The 22,089-nt window shown below is 36.8% G+C and overlaps 2 protein-coding genes across 8 annotated transcripts in view; one reads left to right on the top strand and one right to left on the bottom strand.

The window, feature by feature from the left end:
* The window catches only part of LOC113120892 (zinc finger protein DPF3), a 34,195-nt gene extending 27,343 nt beyond the window's left edge, over window positions 1-6,852 (top strand). For 3 of the 5 annotated variants that reach the window (XM_026291019.1, XM_026291018.1, XM_026291021.1), the window contains 3 exons: window positions 4,893-5,005; window positions 5,193-5,274; window positions 6,093-6,852. In XM_026291019.1, the coding sequence (XP_026146804.1) occupies window positions 4,893-5,005; window positions 5,193-5,274; window positions 6,093-6,160 (263 nt within the window). In that variant the 3' untranslated portion in view covers window positions 6,161-6,852. Of the gene's footprint in view, window positions 1-597; window positions 2,379-4,892; window positions 5,006-5,192; window positions 5,275-6,092 lie in introns of those variants that run through there. The other 2 variants (XM_026291022.1, XM_026291020.1) reach the window with 1 other exon arrangement.
* A 2,221-nt stretch (window positions 6,853-9,073) lies between these two features.
* Window positions 9,074-22,089, bottom strand: part of LOC113120891 (regulator of G-protein signaling 6) — a 56,376-nt gene continuing 43,360 nt past the window's right edge. For 2 of the 3 annotated variants that reach the window (XM_026291015.1, XM_026291016.1), the window contains exons 8-18: window positions 21,463-21,539; window positions 20,725-20,806; window positions 19,051-19,125; window positions 18,875-18,973; window positions 18,690-18,751; window positions 17,871-17,981; window positions 15,768-15,893; window positions 13,981-14,167; window positions 12,948-13,037; window positions 11,907-11,960; window positions 9,074-11,667 (exon numbers count right to left, since the gene is read on the bottom strand). In XM_026291015.1, coding sequence (XP_026146800.1) covers window positions 11,617-11,667; window positions 11,907-11,960; window positions 12,948-13,037; window positions 13,981-14,167; window positions 15,768-15,893; window positions 17,871-17,981; window positions 18,690-18,751; window positions 18,875-18,973; window positions 19,051-19,125; window positions 20,725-20,806; window positions 21,463-21,539 — 1,014 coding nt within the window. In that variant the 3' untranslated portion in view covers window positions 9,074-11,616. The remainder of the gene's footprint in view (window positions 11,668-11,906; window positions 11,961-12,947; window positions 13,038-13,980; window positions 14,168-15,767; window positions 15,894-17,870; window positions 17,982-18,689; window positions 18,752-18,874; window positions 18,974-19,050; window positions 19,126-20,724; window positions 20,807-21,462; window positions 21,540-22,089) is intronic. The other variant, XM_026291017.1, reaches the window with a different exon arrangement.

The following is a 22,089-nucleotide window of genomic DNA, read 5'->3' as shown; positions in this document are numbered from 1 at the left end:
ATGATCCTAGAAATCCTAAAACTCTTAACTGTTTAGGGCATTATCAGTTATCTCTGTTCATGTGCGCAAAATATTCTCATATTTATTTTGCTCATATGCTTCCATTCTTTCTGTTTTTCTTTCTTGGCTGTGTAATCCATTGCCTTCTCATAATCGAATGGTATTACAAGAACAGGGAGAGACCAAATGATGTATTCTTCAGTAAAAAAAAAAAGAAAGAAAGAAAGAAAAGAAAATGTTTATAGGGATAGTTCACACAAAACGTGAAAATCCCGTCATTATTGATTCACTTCAAAACCTGTAGGACTTTGTGTTCCATCAATCAGTGAGTAAATAATGACAGAATTTTCATTTAGCGTGATCGATCCCTTTTCATTATTCACTCACAGCTGTTAATGTGCTGCAACTTTAAACTACACCCAATGAGATAAGCACATGTTCAGGCACTCAGACATGCAAGCCGTAATCCCTTAATGTATGAGTAACAGCAGAGACTGCAAGTTGCCCAAAGCTCAGAGGAGTGTGAGTCCTAGCTGACTGCAGTGTTACTTGTGTGTGTTTCCACTGTGATGCTGATATGTCCGTCATGCGTGTCAGCTGATCGCGTCGGTGGGACCAGGGCGAAGAGGAGGACGGGCGGACTTCTGGACATGTTCGGCGACACGTCAGAAAGCGAGGCGTCCACCTTTCACGGCTTTGAGGAGGACGACCTGGACGGGCTTCTGTCCGACGACAGCACAGGCTCACCTCAGTACAGATAGACAAAGGAGAGAGCTCAAGAAAACAGAATCAGAGAAACTTTCGGCATGTGTCTGCTGCCTGTTTTTTTTTTTTCCTTCCTTTTTTTTTTTCTGTTGTTTTGCAGCAGCATGCGTAACGGATTCACAACTCCAGACACAATGTTAACTTCAGGAATTGCTTTCAAAGGACAATTTGCAGCCTTTTATAAATTAAGGAATGTTGTTTTTATTGCTTCCCACTTCTGTATACTGAGAGGTGCTAGTTATCGGAAGAGCCATTACTTCTGGACTGTTTGTTTTCCGTCGTGGAAAATTGCAGGGATGTGTGGATTACACTTCGCCATGTAAGATAAAATGCCTACTGTGTGGAAATTTACTTTAGAAATAGAGATGAAAGAATTTCAGACCTCAAGGAGGAGAAAATACTCAACATGTGTCAGTAGGTCGGATAGTGAAGAGGGTTTTTTTTTTTCTTCCTACCTCTGGATAAATACAATGTTTGCAAAGAAAGGGATCACGAGAAGGCAGAGAATGGGCTGAAGCCAGGCCCTGATTGGATCCAGAGGGAAGGGAGGACAGTTTGCAGAGGTAAGAGCCAGTTGGCATTTCAATGTCCATCTCTCCTCCTTTCTCAGGACAGCTACAAGAACGAAAAATGACAATGAAATGACAATGACATTTGAAATCCCATGTTTGCTGGAGGATACATAAAACTTGGCCTCTCCCTAGTTTTGTTGAGTAAGAAGAAGAAAAAGGACTCAAAATGGAGTAACTTCCCTTTACTATTCAGGAAACTCTCCTTAAACGACAGGTACAAGAAGGGGTACAACTGTAGCATATGTGCAATGATTCTCATGAAGGCTTTGTTTTGCAAATAAAATCTGGACCATTCACCTCTGTTAACAGATCCAGCTCTAAGGATTTGTCTGACTGTGTATGTCTAATGCAAATAATAATTATACACTGGATTTCAAGCACATAATCTTCCTACGTTCAATAGGACAATGCAGTAAATGTGAACTAGAAAACAGAATACATGCAATAAAAGGCACAATACACATAAGCCACAGGGACCCAGTTAATATGGGGATATTTCAGTGTATTCATTTTGTATGAACAAAATTAGCTATATTTGCTCTTTAAAGCTCTTCTATTTATTGTTATGGTGAACTCATGTGTCACTTCTGAATTGAAACTGTTCCATATTAATGCTTTCAATCTTGTCTCTATTTCAGGGCGTTCGTTTTTTTGAAAACGATAGTATCGTTTATTAAGATATTGTATAATGTATATAGGCCCACAAACTGTTGCAGGCTAAACCCGTTTGTTCTATAATAGTTCCTGATCATATTTCTCCCAGTGTTTTGATGTCTAAACTTTGAGGAAATGTTTCAATGTTTAACATACGAATTTTAGTTCATTGAATACTAAGCCAAAGGGCAACATGGCTAGAGATGATGCTTGTAACTGCTTCTGTGTCATGAAGAACTGTGGCACAAACCACAAACACACAGAACACACTTCATGCAACCTGTCATCCAGGCTGTGGCCGCTGCTGAGTCCTGTTACCCCAAATGTCAGCCTGCAAGTCTTTCACTGGATTTTGTTACTGAAAAACATTAAACATTTTACATTTTATGAATTACTCTTTGAGTTAATTTTGTTTCAGGGAAGGAAAACGGGGGACAAGTGACCTCGAATAGTATTTGTACACTTAAGTCACACTTAAAAATGTCTGAACAACACTAAAATATCACTCCAAGTCTGCAAATAAATGATGCTAAACCAGATCTCAGAACAAACCAATTTTATGAGCCATTTTTAACTGGTTCAAGGTCATTCTAGTGCATTTATGAAGTCAGCCCCCCTCAAATTCACATGAACACATTGTCTTATTTTGAGTAATATGTTGTTTTATAATTTAAAACCTAGCAAATTTGTGAATATTGTGAAATGTTTAGCTTTAAAAAGGCCCTTGTTATTAAAAAAAATGTAAATAACACTTGGATTTATATTTTCTTAATGCATTACATTAGACAGTTATACATGTTTAAGTATGGCATTGGTTCAAAATAATTTTGGGGGCCATTTTAGTCTATAATTTCAATGCAACTAACAGAACTTGATCAAAATATTGTACATAAAAAATGCATCAAGATCAACATCTTAAACAGATAGTTCACCCAAAAATGAAAATGACCTCATCATTTACTCACCCTCAAACCACCCTAGGTATATAAGACTTTTTTCTTTTAGAAGAATACAATTTGATTTATATAAAAAAAATGTCCTGGGTCTTTCAGGTTTTATAATGGCAGTGAATGGTGGTTGAGATTTTGAAGCAAAATAAAGTGCATCCATCCATTATAAAAAAGTACTCCACATGACTCCAGGGGGTTAATAAAGGCCTTCTGAAATAGAAATATCCATATACATTTTTTACAAACCGTAATCTCTAGTCGATGATGTAGGCGTAGTGTAAGCTCAACTGAGAAGTTATGAATGCTGAAGCGCAGAGGAGAGAGCAAAGCAAAACACTGGTCGCAAATTAGAAGTACAAAACGAGGATTTGTAAAGAAAAATGATGGAGGATTTCGATATAAGCCAAGAGGAGACTGGTTTTCCTTTGCTATAAACGAAAGTTGGTTCTTGCTGGACTAGCATATTCAAACTCGAGCTTATGCTTCGCCTAAATCCTACATCATCTGCTTGAATGCCACTCTCTCATGAACACACCAACAACAGTTAAGATAAGTTAGTGGACACAAGACATTACAGTTTATATCATTTTAAATATGGATATTGTACTCAAACAAATGCATCAATTCACTTCAGAAGGCTTTTATTAACCCCTTGGAGCCACTTGGAGTACTTTTTATGATGGATGGACTCACTTTTATGGTCTTCAAAATCTTGACCCCCATTCACTGCCATTAAAAATCTTAAGAAAGGCCAGCAAATTTTTAATTATAACGCCGATTGTATTCATCTAAAAGAAAAAAAAAGCCATATACACTTAGCCTGAGGGTGAGTAAATTATGTGGCCATTTTTCGTGAACTATCCCTTTAAATCAGGCATGTTTTCATACACTTGCAAGAAATAAAATCAAGACATAAGATGTATGTCTAAATGTTGCCATAATGTGGCTTAATATATTCAACATAGTTCCGCATGTGAATACCAGGGACAGAGCCATGAAGAGGAACGAGGTAGCAACTCTTATGAAACTCCCTGTAGGGACAGAGCTTCACATAACATCTGACTTCAAGCCAAGGCTCCACATGCTTTCCCAACTGGGAAGACTGCACATGCTTTACTGGTCATCCAAGCAAGAGGAGCCTGCCGATCTCACAGTTTCATTGAGGAAATGAGCAGGCCGAGGAACTGACACCTCCCTAAGAGACAGAAAGACAGAGAGAGAGAGAGAGAGAGAGACAGACATGTGAGGTTACAGAACCATCTGGCATTTTCCAAACCTGTGCTTACCCTCTCTCTGTGTGTGGAAGGCAGGACAGAAGGTGGAGGTGTTTAGGGGAAACTGTTGTTTGTTCCTTCCACATAAATTGTGTGTAATTTTTTTCTCTCTCGCAGTCATGTTTCTTTCATTATTAATTTAAAGGGATAGTTCACCTGGAATGATAATCTGTCATCGTTTACCTTACGCTCAAGTTGTTCCAAACCTCCATGAGATTCTTTCTACTGCTGAACGATGCTGGGAATGCTGAAAACGGTTGAGGGTAACCTTTGACTTCTGTAGAAATCAATGGCTACACTCAACTGTTTGGTTTTCTTTTGTGCTCAATAGAAGACATGAACTCATAAGGTTTGGAACAACTTGAGGATGAGTAAATGATGACAAAATGTTCTTTTTTTTTGGTGAACTATCTATCCCTTTAATTAGATCTATCTATCTATCTGTTTGTCTGTCTGTCTTTCTATACCCCCATCCATCGCCTTATCAATCCTTAAAGTACATAAATTACATTAAGAAACTTTCTACTGAATAGTCTAATGACATTTTTTGTTGATTTATGTTTTTCTAAATTAAATTGATTATAGTGAAGTACATCTGTAAAAAAAAATCTACTCCTCTGAGTTTAGATTCTCTATTTTTTCTGTCAGATTATTCTTTCATCTTTCTGTTTCACCAGGCCATCCTTCATGTCTGCAGTTCACAGACAACATGATGCAGGCTGTTCGGACGTACCAGTGGCAGTGCATCGAGTGTAAATCCTGCAGTCTGTGTGGCACCTCCGAGAACGATGTGAGTGTTCAATAGTGTGCGAGCTTAAAGAAATACTTTGACATCTCAAACTAGATTTCTCAAACCTCTATTTACTTGTTTGATATTATTGACGCAGCGTGTTGCCAGTATGCATGTTTCAGCAAGCCTGCTCGTATGGCTGAGTGTGTGTGAGCTCACAGCTCGGTGACATCCTCTAATTTTATAGGATCAGCTTCTGTTCTGTGATGACTGTGATCGGGGATACCACATGTACTGCCTGAAGCCTCCCATGACACAACCACCCGAGGGTAAGATCACGTCACAGCAATTAATACAATAATACATATTAAAATCATTCCTAACTTGCATTGTTTTAATTCTTAAATCTGCCAGATTGGTGTGGATTGTTGCTTTTAATGCCTGGCCTATAATAAAACGAATGCACTAATAATGTTTAAGATGCAATAATAATGAAATAATCAAATATTACATTTTAATGTGAAAGGAAAAAGGAATCGTTTAGTTGAATCTTACTTTTTTGTTTTACTTTTAGGTTTACTGGAAGCTAAGGTCTTAATGTTTTAATTAAATAGGAACAAGCTACTGACACTGTATTGTACTTCATTAAAAACGAAGCTCATGAAATAAAGTTTATCATTTAGTTTCTGTGTAGATCTACGTTAGCTGCTCTCGTCATTTACCTACATGTGAGATTCAGTGGGCGGGGCTAAACAGGAAGTGATGTAGAAATAGGCTTTGATCTTCTGCGGGGGAAGTGTTTAGCCACACTATTATGTCATAAAGTGGCACATTCCACAAGCGGGCATTTTGATAGATTTGCTAACAAGACTTTTTTTTATAGATGTTATAGAAGATGTTTTTATAGAACAGTGACCTCTTATATGTCAAACGATCAAGGAATTTAGATTTCTCCATTCATGACCCCTTTAAAAAAGTAATTAACTGCCCCCCTGAAATTTTACTGACCCATTAATGAAAATAAAATTGGTAATAAAATTATGACATTGATTTACAATACACCACATGGCATGTAAATAGATTAACAAACAGTCACACATACGGATGCTATACATGTGAGTCACCTTAGTATCTGTTTCGTACACAGGAAGTTGGAGTTGTCATCTGTGTCTTGATCTGCTGAAGGATAAGGCATCTGCTTTCGGAGAGCCGTAAGCATTGTGAGAAGGTTCTCCACAGGTCCACACACAGGCTCGCACAGCAGACTCAGGATGGATGTTGGTCTTGGTTTTGCTCTGTAGTTCTCTTCCTGTAGTAGTGTGAAGTGGAGTCTTCCTCTACCTCTGTGTTACAAACATTTTTCTCAAGTCTAGGCAATCGGTAGTCTACCTCACATCCTGCTCACGAACAAATCCAAAGGCGGGTTTGAGTCCAGATTGTCCGATTACCTAGAAACATGATTTGTATTCTATAAAAAGTACTTAGTTAAATAGCAACACCAGCACAATGAGTATAATATTACAAATTAATGAAGTGATAATCAATGTCTTATACACTCCTGAGCTGCAATTCAAGTTTTTTTTAACTAATATTTTAATCAAGTTATCTGCTGTTTCTTCTCTAAGTCTTTAATAAAAGCAGCATAAACTTACACTTAGAGACACACACCAGTGGTATAAAGCAAAATCATTTTTATTCAAGCCGGTTTCTATTCACTTTATTCATGTTTTCAATGTGTCTATGATGTTTTTAGGCCTAAAAAAAGACATTTTTGGGCTCATAACAAGAAACAGTTTGATGCAAAGAGGATAAATGTGATTAGAAGCTCATCTTTCTTATTGGGATCATCATTCAGGTTGACATTTAGAGCATAGCATCTGAGAGTTATTGTGAAAGCAATCTTTAAACTAAATGGCAAAAAATAGTTTTTCCATGTATTGAAGCAGGACTTAGCAGTGACTTCAGGACTGGAAAATAATGTTGTTGAGTGTGTTTTTTTTTTTTATTTTTTTTTTTACATATATTATTTAGCAGACAATCGTGTTGGTTGTTAAATTACATGATAGCCATCATATAATGCTTTTCCTTGTGCTATGGTAGTACTTGCATGCTTTGTTTTGTCTTTTAAAGCCAGCTTTTTTCCCACTAGGTTACATTTTGTAAGTATTAAATGTGAATGCATTAGACTGTTTAATCTTTGTTACATTGTGTCGGACATATCTGGTTATGCTCCAGGAACATTCCCGTTTTGTGTGTCCTAGAACCCTCTATTGTTCCATCCGCCTGTTTGGAGCCCTTCATACCTCTCTGAGCGAAACATCTGTTCACTCCATTTTGTATTTCTTTGCTCGTGATATATTAGCATTTCTATTTCCATCTGGACATTCTCTCATGTCATTCCCACCTCCTTCACCTGTATAATACATTAGAGGCTCTATTTTCAGAGCCAATTCATCAGCACTCTCCAGATCTCGCGATCTGTTGAATATTTTAGCTATGCATTTTTATCTATTTTAAAGGTCATCTACATCACATTTGATTTTCAGCTGAAGAAATTAATTAAAGGTTCCAAAATCAAACTAGTTTGATGATGTTTAAACAAAAAACATCAAACACTTCTGATACATTATGACTTTTCACACTTAAAATTGTTAACCCATTCTAAATATAAACCTTCAGGTATCTTTTTTTCATGTTTTGTACTAGACTGTGCATTTGTAAACCCTGGGTTAGTGTTCTTTTATGGATATTTGCCTATATTGATTGGGGGAACACAGCATGTGCTTCATTTAAATATCGGCTTGTCTCTAAGTGTACCATCAGAATAAATAAATCTCTTCTGCAATGGTATGAATGCATTTTCCATTCATTAATATTTGAACATTGTATTTTTCCCTTAAATTTTGACATGAAATACAATGTAAAAGTTTCTGTGACTGTAAAACAGCTCATGAATATTTAAAGATGCAGGCGCTATTCAGGGTTATGACTGGTTATTTGTTGCTAAACAACTACCAGTTACAGAGCGCAGCTATCAAAATCTCAATCCGTTGCTTAAAAACAAATTTGAGGGTTAATTGATGATATGTTGGCATCCTCGTACACCATATATATATATATATATATATATATATATATACAGTATATACAGTATATATATATAGTATATACAGTGTATATATGTATATATATATATATATATATATATATATATATATATATATGTGTGTGTGTGTGTGTGGAATTTCTGCAGAAAAACTACATTATCCATGATTCTGCAAAGACATTTCCACCAGAGAATCACAAAAGCAAGATGCACCAAAAGACCCCTTATTTAGTTTTACATTTCTCCATTGTTTTGTAATTTGATCGACTCGTTCACAAAGCTTCATGGGATTATAGTTTTTATCCTCATTAAAGCTGTATGGGATCAGTCTTGTGCCTTTTGGCTTCAAATCAAAGTTATTAAAGTTCATAGTTTATAATTCTTTAATGAGAACTACAAATCCAATGGGAAATACTACCTGAGCCAAGGGCACTTATAAGTGGTCGGGTGCTGTTTTACTTCTTGAAAGGGGAGATTTTTTGCTCAAGGCTTTATTACCCACTGCTTAATACCCTTCTAAAGAAAAAGTGCAATACTTTTCACTGCCAGGGGTTGAAAGCAAGTTTAAAAAGACTATAACCTGTGGTTAAGCTAGAAACAGCTCCATTATACCAACTTACAAATTAATTTAAACTAGTACAAACGTTAAAAAAAGCAGCCTGTTAATGAAATTTCTTGTATATAATCATCTGCGTTCAAACATAAATGTTGAATCGTTTTGTACTTAGTTTTTCTTTATCATTTTTTCCTTGTCTTTTCTTTTTATCCTTGTTGTAATGTAACTTTGAATAAAAATGAATAAAAGTAATACTGAGCCTTCACATGATTCACGGCATGCTTAACACTAGAGAGCAGCACTTTACAACACATTCACAGTAGAGCAGAGACACCTCCTCCCTCTGTCATGCCATTCAGTGCTCATCTCAGCTCAGTATGATTATGAAATCCTACCACACTGGCTTTATGGAAGTCAAATCTTGCTTATTGAAGCACAATTCTCAGATGTACTGTAGCCGTATGTGTATTGGCAAGTTCAACATTTAATAGAGGTTTAATGAACCATCACAAACAGTTTGAGCTAAAAATGTGTGACATAAAATTCTGTCCATGCAGAGAAAAATGAAAAAGAATTCCAGAGCCCTCCAAACTGAATGTTTATTGAATGTCTCAGGACTTCCAGTCCTCCTTTCCATTATATTGACCTACTGGATCTTCATCTTTACCGATGAAAAAAAAAAAAAGCCTAAAAGCAATAAAACTCTTTAGAAATATTCCATGCATAGTTTTGTGCTGAATATGGCACTTGTGCCTCTAAGTTATATTCCACGTTCAGTATTCTACACGGCATCTTCCATAACCAGGATTGCTCCAAAGTCTATACATTCCATTTCAACCTAATGTACAGTTATGAGTCAACAAATCAACTACCTGAACATGTGTAAAGGAAACATGCTATATCAGTCGCACACACATTTCTGCTCTGCCAGTTGACTGTGTTTGAATCTGTGGGCTAAAGACAACTGCGAGAACGCATGTGTTCCAGCAGCGTAAGTCTATGTGTCTCTGGCAGTGATGCTGCTTCAGGAAACGATGCAAGCTAAAAATGACAGAAATGCAATGAAGAAACACCTTTCTAATGGGTAGTAATCCCACAAAAACACTGTCTATGTTAAAGGGAAGAGCTGTGACCCCCATATGTTTGTGTTCAGAGCAAATCGTCATCATCATCATACTAATCACAACACTGACACAGAGCGACACTAAGCGCTTACATTCTACACTACAATATTAAAGCAAAGACAAACACAGTTTACATACCGTAATATCAGATGCTTATGGAACCCCATTTCTGCCACACGAGAGAAAAAAACAATTTGTTTTGGTATATCACAATTATGACACAGTCATAATTATGTCACTAAAAGTTGAGATTTTTTAAATAATTATGATTTACGCCAATTATGACTTAGTATCGAATAATTTTGCGATATTATAAGATAAAGATAACTATAAACTATTTTAATAGTTTTTGTCAGTTATTGAATTATTTTGTCAGTTTCATCGTTTTAACTTTTTTTTATATAGATTCAGAATTTTTTTAATCTAATAATTTATGGAATTTTGACTTTTTCCCTCAGAAATCTCATAATTGAATCTCATCATTTCAATTTATGTCACAATCGACCCTTCGCAAAGACCCGCCCAGTTTTCGTTACTGACTGTTGTCCGACAAGACATGGCGCTCTTTTGCCTCACATCATGTTAAAAGTGAAATTACAACACAGTGAAAATAAATCGCGGATCAAAGAAGAAAATGACAACGTGCTGACAGACAAGACAGAGCAGTTTAGTTTTGGTATGAACGTTGAAAAAATTGAGGGCAGTCGTGACAGATCGCTGTAAATTGGTGCCTCAGTTCAAGCAGTATGTAAACCGACTAACGTTAGTTATAGCATCAAATCATCATAAATGAACATCAGAAGGTATCTTGTTTAAACTGCGGAAAGGTCAATACACCTCATTTTTCAGGTTCAAGCCCACCGAGGATAATCTACTCTCCCGTCTGGTTTGTTTCTCGGATAATTATGATTGGTTAGATCGCCTGTCAATCAAACTCCTTGCGAAAGGTCAGTTTAGATTTTTTTATGTGACAAAATAGGCCTCCATAAATGCTCCTAAATCATTTAATTTTGTTATTTGTTTGGACATTTAGCTGTAAAGCTGTTCAGGAAACACGGTGACAAAGCTGGACTCGCATCTCCAGGATCCTGCGTTCCTCATTGGCGCCATTTTTGTGCAAAAGCAATATTCTGTGCTCTGAATCACCCTGGAATACAATACTACCACTTTTTATTATTTTTCCTCAATAAAACTGACTCTAAAAGTAATCGCTCTTCATTATTTTCTCATCTCAGTTAGAAGTATCATGTGCTAACACAGTAGGTGAGTATAACACGGCCTGTAGACAGAATAAATAACTCTAGTTTCTCCGAAATGGCAGGAATAATAATGTGCTTTTCCAAACCCCTTCATTTCCACTTTCATTCTTCATATTCTGTGACTGTCCAACAAAAAAAATATATATATGACAAAAAGTTCTGTGCAAACCTTGACTGAGGGAACATAGTCACTGAAAGCCCTTGTCAAGTTCTTCACTCCTTTGGAATGCTCTGAAGATTTGAGACACATCCTCACTACATCTAAATGCTTAGTGTGGACAAAGTTTTCATATCTGATAATGAATGTTTTGTAATAGTTATCCAGGGAGACAGTCCCGTCTGTGCTCCAGTTTGGTTGTAGATTTCAAATAAACGTAAAATGGTTCTCTAGATGGTACTGATATATCTGACATTCATGTATGCAGTCTTTGTAGTCACTGATTTAAGAGATATAGACAGCACTGTTGCCATTTGGAGATTTTTTTTTTTTTACTTATTGCATGCTGCCATCTAGAGTCAGTAGCTGTGCGGTGTTCGGGTGGGTTTTGGAGAGAGGGTGGTCCATACACGTGGCCCGTCATGGCCACAATCCTTCCACCCCAACAGACTGCAAACTGCCGAACTGGTCAGGAGGACTGCATGAGGCCTGTGAGTCGTTTACTTGTCAGAGACTTGCCCTGAAACACAATTATAATGAATTAATTGTGTACTTTAAAGAGTACCGTTTAAAAAATGTGATCTTGGAAATCGACTAATAATATTCATCAGTAAACTCAAAATATAACAAATAATATATTTATACATAAATATACAATGTTATTCTGGTCTGACTACCTTCCAGAAAGCCTGATTTAGAAATTAAGCTAGAAAAAGACCGGCGATGGTCGCTTTTTTCTAGACAACAGGTGCCACTCACCACACTGCGAGTGAATTTCTCCAGGGATGTGCGTCGACCTTGCTCAGCCTCAGGCTGTGGAGCAGGGGTTAATGGAGGGGAATGGACAACACCAAGTTAATGTGTTAGTAAATAAAAGTAAATGGATAACAAGAAAATTAAATGTTAATCTAAAATAATCACAATGGGTCCGAGACACAATCAAACTGCAGAATGGCTCTGAAGTGAACTGAAGTGCTCATGTTTGACCATTACAAGTAGGAAAGAGAGTAAATAGGCCATTTGATGAGTAAATATTAAGTTGGCTTAGTAGGTTTTAATAGCTGAACACTGAACATTCGTTTGCAAGCAAAGAAAAGGAAATCATTCAACTCAGGACTGATGTTTTAGTAAAAAGGAAACTAATGCTTGTAATATTGTCTCTAACGAAAGAACTGACTTGGAAAAATGTGCTGATAATGTACTGACCCTCAGGCCTTTCAGGAAATACAGTTTGTTTCTTCAGCGGGATAGATTTGGATAAATTTTGCATTGTTTGCTCACCAATGGATCTTCCTCAGTGAATGGGTGCCGTCAATAATAAAAATGCCTCCGTCAGTGAAAAACTCTCACATCAAAATTCATCTACAAATTTGTTTAGGGCTGTTTTCGACTGTTTCGTCAGTGTTTGATATGTACCTATTTCTTTCCTGATTCTGGCGGGACAAGTTCTTCACTGGAAAAAGCAATATTATAGACAGAGGACTTTAGCTGGAAGCAATGGTTTGATTAGTTTCTTACAACCAAACAGATTTTCATTTTACAAGACAGTCATTGTTGGAATGGAGTTGTGGTTTATTGTCATGTTTTTATCAGCTGTTTGGACTTTCATTCTGACGTTATATTCAGATGACAGATGAAATACTGACATTTTTTCCTTACAGTACTCTAGGAGCGCACTGATTTTTGTTCTTATGGCTGAATGATTTGTGAAAAAGAATACAGAGCAATACTGAAAACAAAAATGCAGAAAAATGCAGATTCATTACACGCGGCAGAGAGTGATTTGAGATTGAGACGAACCTTCTTTCTGGCCAGCAGGAGGTCCTGGTAAGCATTGGAGCGCAGGTAACGAGGGTAACTGTCACTCTTCATCAGCTTGTAGATGTGGTCCTGAAAGAGAAAGAACATTGGAGGCTGACAGTGAGTTTGCAGTCTGGACGAAATGGAAGCGCCTCATTGCAAAGTAATGAGAAAGAGCCAAGCATCTTCAGAAAAACAGCTTTCTGTCCTCATGATCCGGCTTCTATTTCCTTTCAGTCATGACATTGCATATGCACACATTAATAAATATATAGTAGGTTCACCCAAGGGATAATGTATATCTTGCAGCAGGATTAAGTAGACTTCACTGCTGCCTATGAAGGCGATGAAGGTGCACGTCCTTTTTCCTCAGATTATAAAAAACAAGCATAATTCACTTGACAGACTAAGCAGTGGATTCTGCAACACATTCTTCAATTATTTTACTTTGTCACTCACTACAAGCTAACTGTTCTCAGAAAATTAAGTTTCTGGAGTAAAATGGATTTCATAATTCGAGAGACTTTTCACCCTGGTTCTGAGCATTGCCATGCCTGTTATTCTGTCTCTTTTATCAATCATGTAAATGTAGATAAATGAAGGAGACAGACACAAGGCAAACTCTTTTGAACGGAGCCATGAGGACAAGGACAAGGAACAGATGATCCATCAGCATTATTGTACATCAATCTCCCCGAATACCCCAAAGCCCTCACGTTCCTATTTCATCAATTCAAAGAATGAAAAAGACTCTGCCTTGGGCACAACTTGGCCCTAAGTGCAGCTTTCATAATTCCTCCATCCATCAAAAAACCTAAAAGCCCTCAATCAGCTGTGAAAATGGGTTTGCAGTATGATTATTGGACATTAAAAAAACAATAACATACAATTGTTAGATATCTCAAGATTTATACCTATTTAGTTACAGTACAGTAGGATCATTTTCTCCAGGCATGCAGAAAAAGTGTGGAAATTGTTAAAAGGAACAAAAGCCATCAGCGGTCGAGCTGTACTTCCTGTGACAGTTACTCACCTGGGCATCTTCAAAGCTGTAGCGGCCCGGGTCTTTTAGATTCTGACTGGTGCGCTCGTAGCTGTGCGAGTCCAGATTGATGGCACTGGGAGCTCCCTCAGCAAGAAACTCTTGCCAGATCTCCTGAGCACGAGCTGCCACTTCCTGCAGGGGGCGGCACTTCAGATCCTGCACTGCCAACCAGAACCTAAAGAGAAAATAATGCTGTAGAGAGTATTTGGTCATGGGAGGATGGTGAAAATCTAATTAATTTTAACATGGACTTTTATAGCAAAAATAAAAATTCTAAATATATATACTACCATTTAAAAGTTTAGGCTTTTTAGTAGGATTTCTGTTGTACTTTCATTCGACAACAATGCATTAAACTGATCAAAAGTGACAGGAAAGACATTTACTGTATCATGACTATTTTTTTTTTAATACTGTTCTGAACTTTCCAGTGATCAGAGAATCCTGAAACAATGATCATGGTTTCCACAAAAAATATCGAGCAGCACAACTGATTTCAACATTGACAATAATAAATGCATATTAGGATGATTTCTGAAGGATCACGTGACACGGAAGACTAAGAAATTCAGCTGAAAATTAAACTTTGCCATCATATAAATGAATTATATAGTAATACATTTCATTTTCAAATATGTCAAAATAGAAAACAGTTGTTTTGTGTATTAAGTGTAATAATTTTTCACAATATTACTTTTTAATTTTTTTGAAATGTTTTGCCAACCCTAAACTTTTGAATGATAGCATATATTTTTGCTCCTGTGCCAACATTTGGAAAGTTGATCAATGGCATCATGATTTTGTTCTCAAATTTTGGTGTTCTACCTCATATTTCCATGGAAAGAAAATTGCATATATGTGTCAGTGCATGAAGTTATGAAGAAGAAGAAAAACCTTTAGGCATTTATTAAATTTGATGGTAAACAAGGGAAGGCCAGACTATCTACAGTCTGATTTCAATCATGCATTATGTTGCTGTTCCACAGCCAAGTTCCCTGCCTGAAGCTTATTTTCACTCCCAATTAGCACTTGGCATGTGTAACTTTTGGCCCACTCTTTACATCGCTGATGGCAATGGCATTCCCAAAATCCTCAGGAACAAACTCCGGGTTAATTATGGAAGTCAGCACACACACACAGGACCACGACAGAGAGAGGAAAGCAATCGGCCAGTAACTTCTTATACTCTCATATCACACTTGCTCTGTAGCTCTATAGATCTCTGCAGTGAAGAAGTGGTTTAGGCCCTAATGGGATCAAGGGAGAGTCAGGCAGTCAAGAGGACACATCACTTTCACTCTCCTCACAGACTGGCAAATGTAAGACAGCTCCCACAGAGGCTATTAGATGCCTAGCTGGGGGATACGCAGAGATACGAGAGAGATGAGAGATGCACAGAGACAAGCAGCATTTTATCTCTCGCCCAGTCACTTTACGGCTCCAGTGACCTGCGTTATCTCTGCAGCTCCCTTCGGGGCCTTGCTGTCCTGGTTGGGCATCTCCTGGGGCCCGCCGCTGCCTCGTGTGCCCCACGACGCCCGTGGTTTGCAGTAGCTTATCACAATGCATCAGCGATCAGGCTTTGGAGGTGGTAATGATCATGTACCATCAGTGGATTTACTCGCTCTTTCATTTGTGATATTAAAGGTCTGACCTTTTGCTTGTCCTATTTTGTGCAAGTCATTAAAAGCAGAGTGGAAGGTAAAAGAGAGGGGAAAATGTCACAGAAGTGCAAATGAAAGGAGGACGGAAGGAATAAAGTGATGGAAACTCACAGCAGGTTCTCGGAGCTGAATTCGGACTCCAGGAATTTAAGAAACTGCTCACGGCCCACTGGATCCTTCAAAGCCTCGTCCAATGAGAAGCCCCACTTCTTTACTCGTGGTTGACTCGGGTCCTTACTGAGACAGAGAGGCGGAAAGAGAAAGACTGTATTTTATTTATTTAACTTGCATTGTTCTTTGCGATATCTACTGACAGCAGCTAGTGCTTTGACAACACAATGTCCCATTGTTTGTCATATTAGCAAGACAGGGCTGAAAACAAAGAGAGAAAGAGGCTGTGTGTGAGATCGCTTTATCACGTCTAATAATATCTTGTAAATTAATGTTTGAATGACCTAATTCCAACCTAATTCCAACAACTGTTAATTAATTTGATATGGTAAATAAGTCAACTTCATTTTTGCCTAATTAAGTGACAAGAGTCACATTGTTGAACAGATACACCGAAAGAAACCCAGAAATGAAAGTCTGATTTTCTGTTTAGAACAACTGGTCAATATAAAATAAATAAAATGACTATTTTCTATGTGACTATATTGTAAAATGTAATTTAATCCTGTGATTCAAAGCTAAATATTTAGCATTAATACTAGTGCTGTCAAACGATTAATCGCATCCAAAATAAAAGTTGTAGTTTCCATAATATTTAGTGTACTGTACATACAAACACATGCATCTATATATTTGAGAAAAATATATTATGTTCATACATTAAATATATTTATATATAATATAAAATATAATAATATAAATATATGCATGTATATACATGTAAATACTTTCAAAATATATACTGTTTGTGTGTGTATTTATATACTGTATACATAATAAGTAAACACAATACACATTATGTAAACAAAAACCATTATTTTGGATGCGACTAATCGCGATTAATCATTTGACAGCACTAATCAATATTCAAGTCTTTAGTCACATGATCCTTCCGATACCATTCTAATATGCTGGATTTGCTTGATTTATTTATATGTTGAAAAAAGTTATGCTGCTTAGTTTCGTAAAATTTGTGATACTTTTTTATTTTTATTTAACATCAATAAAAAGTTCAAAAGGTCAGCATTTTTTTGAAAAAGAAATCTTTTGTAACATGATAAATGCCTTTACTGTCACTCTTAATCAATTTAATGAATCCTCGCTGGATAAAAATATTTTAAATGGTCTAAAACGTCCATGCTTTGGATTTTTCCCCTACTGATGTGCTCTACAATCTTTATAAAAGTATATTTGCATTGCTTTGACTGTTCTCTGTAGAACCTTCTTTCTCATATGCCACAATTGGTCGATTATGTACAATGCCTGCATTATATTACTACATTTCAGTTATTGCCTTCAGCAAGCAAAATGCTGGCTTGACAAATCAAATACATTCATATTAACATATTACAGCTTTCACAATGGGAGCATGTGATGTTGATCCTAGAATTCGTCCCAGGCATCAAAATGAAAACAACTCGCTCACACAGTGTGTATGAAACGTGCGCAAAAATTCGGGATCACATAAGCCAAAGCAGAAAGAGTGTAAGATAAATTAACTAAATGAAACACTTTACAATAAGCCTATGATTGGGAATCACAATGAACATTACAGATGAATATGTATTTGTCTGCAGACGTCCATGTTGTTTGAAAATTGAACCCAATTTGTATCAAGAAACAAAAGCACAACATATGACACAAGACTTTCAAAATAAAACCAGAAGGAAGCATAACAACAAAACAGAAAACAGCATTTTGACAAATGTGACCGTAAAAATGACCAACGTAATCAAAACACAGCCGGAATTATGCAAATATTTCCACATAGTGACTTAGAGATGTTGGGGCTTGACAGAGTCTTAACTTTGATAAAGAATATCTCTTTTGATTTGGGACTTTAGTTCTTGCAACTTTCCAGATCTTCTTTATGCACTAAGAGCTTGTAACACTCCAAAGAGGAATAAGAAATTTAAATTGCATCATATGACCCCTGTAAGATAAATGAAAATAAGAAATTCTGATATCCGGATCCCTCTCCCTTTCACCTAATGAGAGCTAAACTAGATCTATAAAGAGAGAGTAGTGTTCAGGTTTTCATACCTGGCCTCAAGCTCCCAGAAAGTGACATCATCACTGATCCAGGGGTTAGCTGGATCTGGTACAGTCACAAAGGGGTCATAGTCAAGATACTGCTCTGTGTAGATCATCAATCTGCAAAAATGGGTTGAAATCATTTTATTATTTCATATTATTGTATAAAAGTGTTTTTCACACAAGCATTCCTGTACACCGTACTAAAATACTCTGACAGATTTTCCCACACAACCCCGCCACTGAATTTATAGCATTAAACTTAATGTGGTTCGATTCCTGAATTAAAAGCTCTTATGAACCAGATTTAGTTTAGTTTATCAAAAACATACAGCGCAACCAGTGTATATTCCCAAATAAATAGCTTAAATAAGTCAGTTCTTTTAAATGAATCAAACACATACAGATTATAATTTAACTGTTTGTTGTAATGTGAAATTTGTATTAAAAATACATACAAATTTTGTCTGAAGTATTTTATAAAAATTAATAAAATGTTGACACAATTTTAGTTTTCGTATTGTTTCATCTGTATAATTACTGCCAATTAGGTGAATGCAACAACTGTTGTCTCTAAAACAATTTTCACGAAAATGTTTAAAATAATAGATGTTCCAGGCTTTTTAAATTTCTCATCATTTGGCAATGAAATTGCATTTCTTTTTTAACTCTAAAGAAGTAAAAGAATCCAAAAGAGAAATCAGAACTGCAACCAATAAATTATTTATGATACCCATCTTTAATAAGCATAATTTTTTTTAATGACAAGTATTAATATTTGCTGAGGAAAGTTTGAGCCTCTTGGACAGATCAAGAAAAAGGACTTACGTCTCAGCGACTTTGGACATTTTCATACAGTGCCGATCCAACTGAGTGTTCAAGAAGAGAATCTGAAAGAGACAGAATACCGCTGCTCACTGCATCTCCACTTGAGCAAGAGAGTGATCGTGCTAAATATTAATAACCGCCGTGAGGCTGTCAAGAATCAAATTCACACCGTCGCTCGCACACACCTCTTTCTCTACGTCCTCTCTGGTGTCCTTGCTGCTCTGCTGGGAGGGTGTGTGTACAGGACTCTGAGTGTGTGTGTCATCCACAACCCCATACACTGACTGCAAGACAGAGAGCGAGACGGGTCACAATACAATCAGACACATACAGCACACACTAATAACAAGAGCATAAGCACCTTTTTCACCCTCTGAGGATTCTTCAGGCGGCGGCACTTCCTGATGTCCATCTCTGTGGTGTTCACACACCCAGGCTGTCAATCACAAGCATGTGTAAATCAGCCATATAAAGATTGAAGATACAGTATGCACATTTTCCACTACAATCTTGATTCACACAATTTTCTGAATCCAATAATCACACATATAGTTTCATTTTCTTTCCTTAAAAAGAAACTGAATGTGTTAACAGCTGTGCTTACTATGAAAAACTGAGATTAACCGCACTAAAAAAATCTGTAAATACTTTAAAATGGGGTTTTATTCATAAGCTACCAGAACAGTTAAAATTAACTGGGGTAGATCACAGAGTAATTTAATTTCTGTCATTTTCTCACCCTCATGTCATTACACACTTGTATTACCGTATTTTTCGGACTATAAGTCGCACCTGAGTATAAGTCGCATCAGTCCAAAAATACGTCATGACGAGGAAAAAAACATATAAGTCGCACTGGACTATAAGTCACATTTATTTACAACCAAGAACCAAAAGAAAACATTACCATCTACAGCCGCGTAAGAGCGCCCTCTCATGGCTGTAGACGGTAATATTTTTCTCTTGGTTCATGTCTCTCGATTAATTTCTCACGTTCATGTAAAATTAATTTTGATAAATAAGTCGCACCTGACTATAAGTCGCAGGACCAGCCAAACTTTGAAAAAAGTGCGACTTATAGTCGGGAAAATACGGTACTTTCCTTCTTCTGTGAAACATTAAAGAAGATATTGTGAATAATGTCAGTTACCAAACTGTTTGTTACCATTGACTTCCATTGTCTGGACGAAAATACATTTACAATACAGAAAATCTTTCGCCAGCATTTGACCAACTAATACTAGCACTCACCTTTTCTTGTCTATTCTATTCTATTCTAGAAAAAATAAACACATAGCTATGGGTTCTGTGCTAGACTAACTGAAACTTGTCATGGCACTTGTACTCTGTTGTTGTTCTCTCGTTGGTCTGATCGCTTCTCTCTATTGTCCTCATCTGTAAGTCGCTTTGGATAAAAGCAACTGCTAAATGATTAAATGTAAATGTAATGTAAATGCACTGTATTATTAAAATAAAATTACTTTGTTTTCTTTGTGCATGCAAAATATTCTTATACCTTCATAAAAATTACTATTGAACCACTGATGTCACATGGACTATTTAAACAATGTCCTTACTACCTTTCTGGGCCTTGAACGTGTCAGTTCCATTGCTTTCTATGCAGGGCCAGAAAGCTCTTAGCTTTCTTATCTTAATTTGTGTTGCGAAGGCCTTGCGAGTTTGGAACAACATGAGGGTGAGTAATTAATGACTGAATTTTCCATTTTGGGTGAACTATCCCTTTAAGTATCCTGTTATGTACTCAAGGAACTCTGGTATGCATTTTAAATTTGACCAAAAGAGTTTAATTTTAGTTACCGAAGGAACCTTCACAAGTTTTTAGAGTTTGAAGGAACTTCTGGGTCCCAATTAGCAAGAATTGGCCTTTTTTAAAAAGAGCCTTGAGGTTTTCCAAAGGGTTAATCTGAGGAACCCCAATGGTGTTTTACGTAAGTGTTTCATTTTTTACAGTGTGCCTATTTGATCAGATGCAAACACAGAAACCCGTCCCGCGCTGGATCCACCCCTCACACACCACAGGACGGTGAACATCCCAGAAGGCTCTCTCTTGACTATCCAGAATCTTCCTCTCCGTTTTGTCTTTTTTCCTGTCGATCCTATAAAATCAAAGAAAACACAAAGCTGCAAGACATTAATATTAAACAAATAGCAGGAACCCTTCCCAATCCACACACTCACATGTTAAAGCAGATAACAAGCGAAGCCCTTGTGCTCATCAAAGTTGCAACCTGCCTGCGAGCACAGCTAATTCATTTCCATTCCTGCCACTTCACTCTTACGTAACTGACATTTGCTGCATCCCGCTCTCTATCGCTCACTGATCCTGGTTTTGAGCCCTGAGACTCTTCTGTTCTTGCTCTTCTCAAAATTAGGGTTTTCGTCATGAAAAGAGTACTGCGGACAGCGTGATGGCAGAGACAGATTGACGATCAAAAATCAGAGCGGGGTTGACTTGTGTTTGCAGCCCTCGGCCATCAGATGAGGCTCTTCAGTCGGTGTTTGAAGAGCGAGAGACTGCTTCAATCAATGAGGACCACTCCAAATCAAACACACATGCTAATACGTCTCGCCCCTAACAACTGCACTTCAGCAATATTATGATGTTATATAATGAGAGCTTGTGTATATACAGTATGTCTTTGTGTGGATGTGTGTGGGCTGAAAACAAAGGGTAGATGTGTCTTCAACACAGAAGAGAGCAGGTATGAGTGAGAGCAAGTGTTTGCGTAGTTGTCCTGACAACAGCACTTACTTGACCTGTGCCTCAGCCTGCATGAAGATGAACTCCCACTTCCTTGCAAAAGCCCTCTGTAGTCTCGCTAGATTCTCCTGAATGAGAAAGAAGTGTAAGAAAGAAAGAAAGAAAGACAACATGTAACTTCCGTTTCATCCATCTAAACTGTACGGTCAGCTCTTGCCTAATGGGATAGCTGTACGCTATGTTATAGCCTGCTATTTTGATAAATGTAGTAAAAATGTAAAAACAGTATTATTATAACTTCTACAATTAATTATATTTTATATATTTATATATTATATTTTAGGCAAGGATGCATATTAAATAAAATAAAAAATATTATAATGTTACAAATCTATTAATTTATAACAAATGCTGTTTCTTTAATTTTTTATGCATCAAATAATCCTTAAAAGCATTTATCACAGTTTCTACAATTTTTTTTAAGCAGCACAGTTGTTTTCAGCATTCATAATAACCAACTAAATCAGTCAAATCAAATATCTGAGTGCATTCTGAAGGATCATGTTACACTAAAGACGGGATTATTGGCTGCTGACAATTTAGCTTTGCCATCACAGGAATAAATTACATTTTAAAATATGTTAAAATAGAAAACCATTATTTTACATTGTAATTATA

The sequence above is a fragment of the Carassius auratus genome, chromosome 20, assembly GCF_003368295.1.
Source record: "Carassius auratus strain Wakin chromosome 20, ASM336829v1, whole genome shotgun sequence".
Taxonomy (NCBI): Eukaryota; Metazoa; Chordata; class Actinopteri; order Cypriniformes; family Cyprinidae; genus Carassius; species Carassius auratus.
This window is presented reverse-complemented; position numbering and strand designations above follow the sequence as displayed.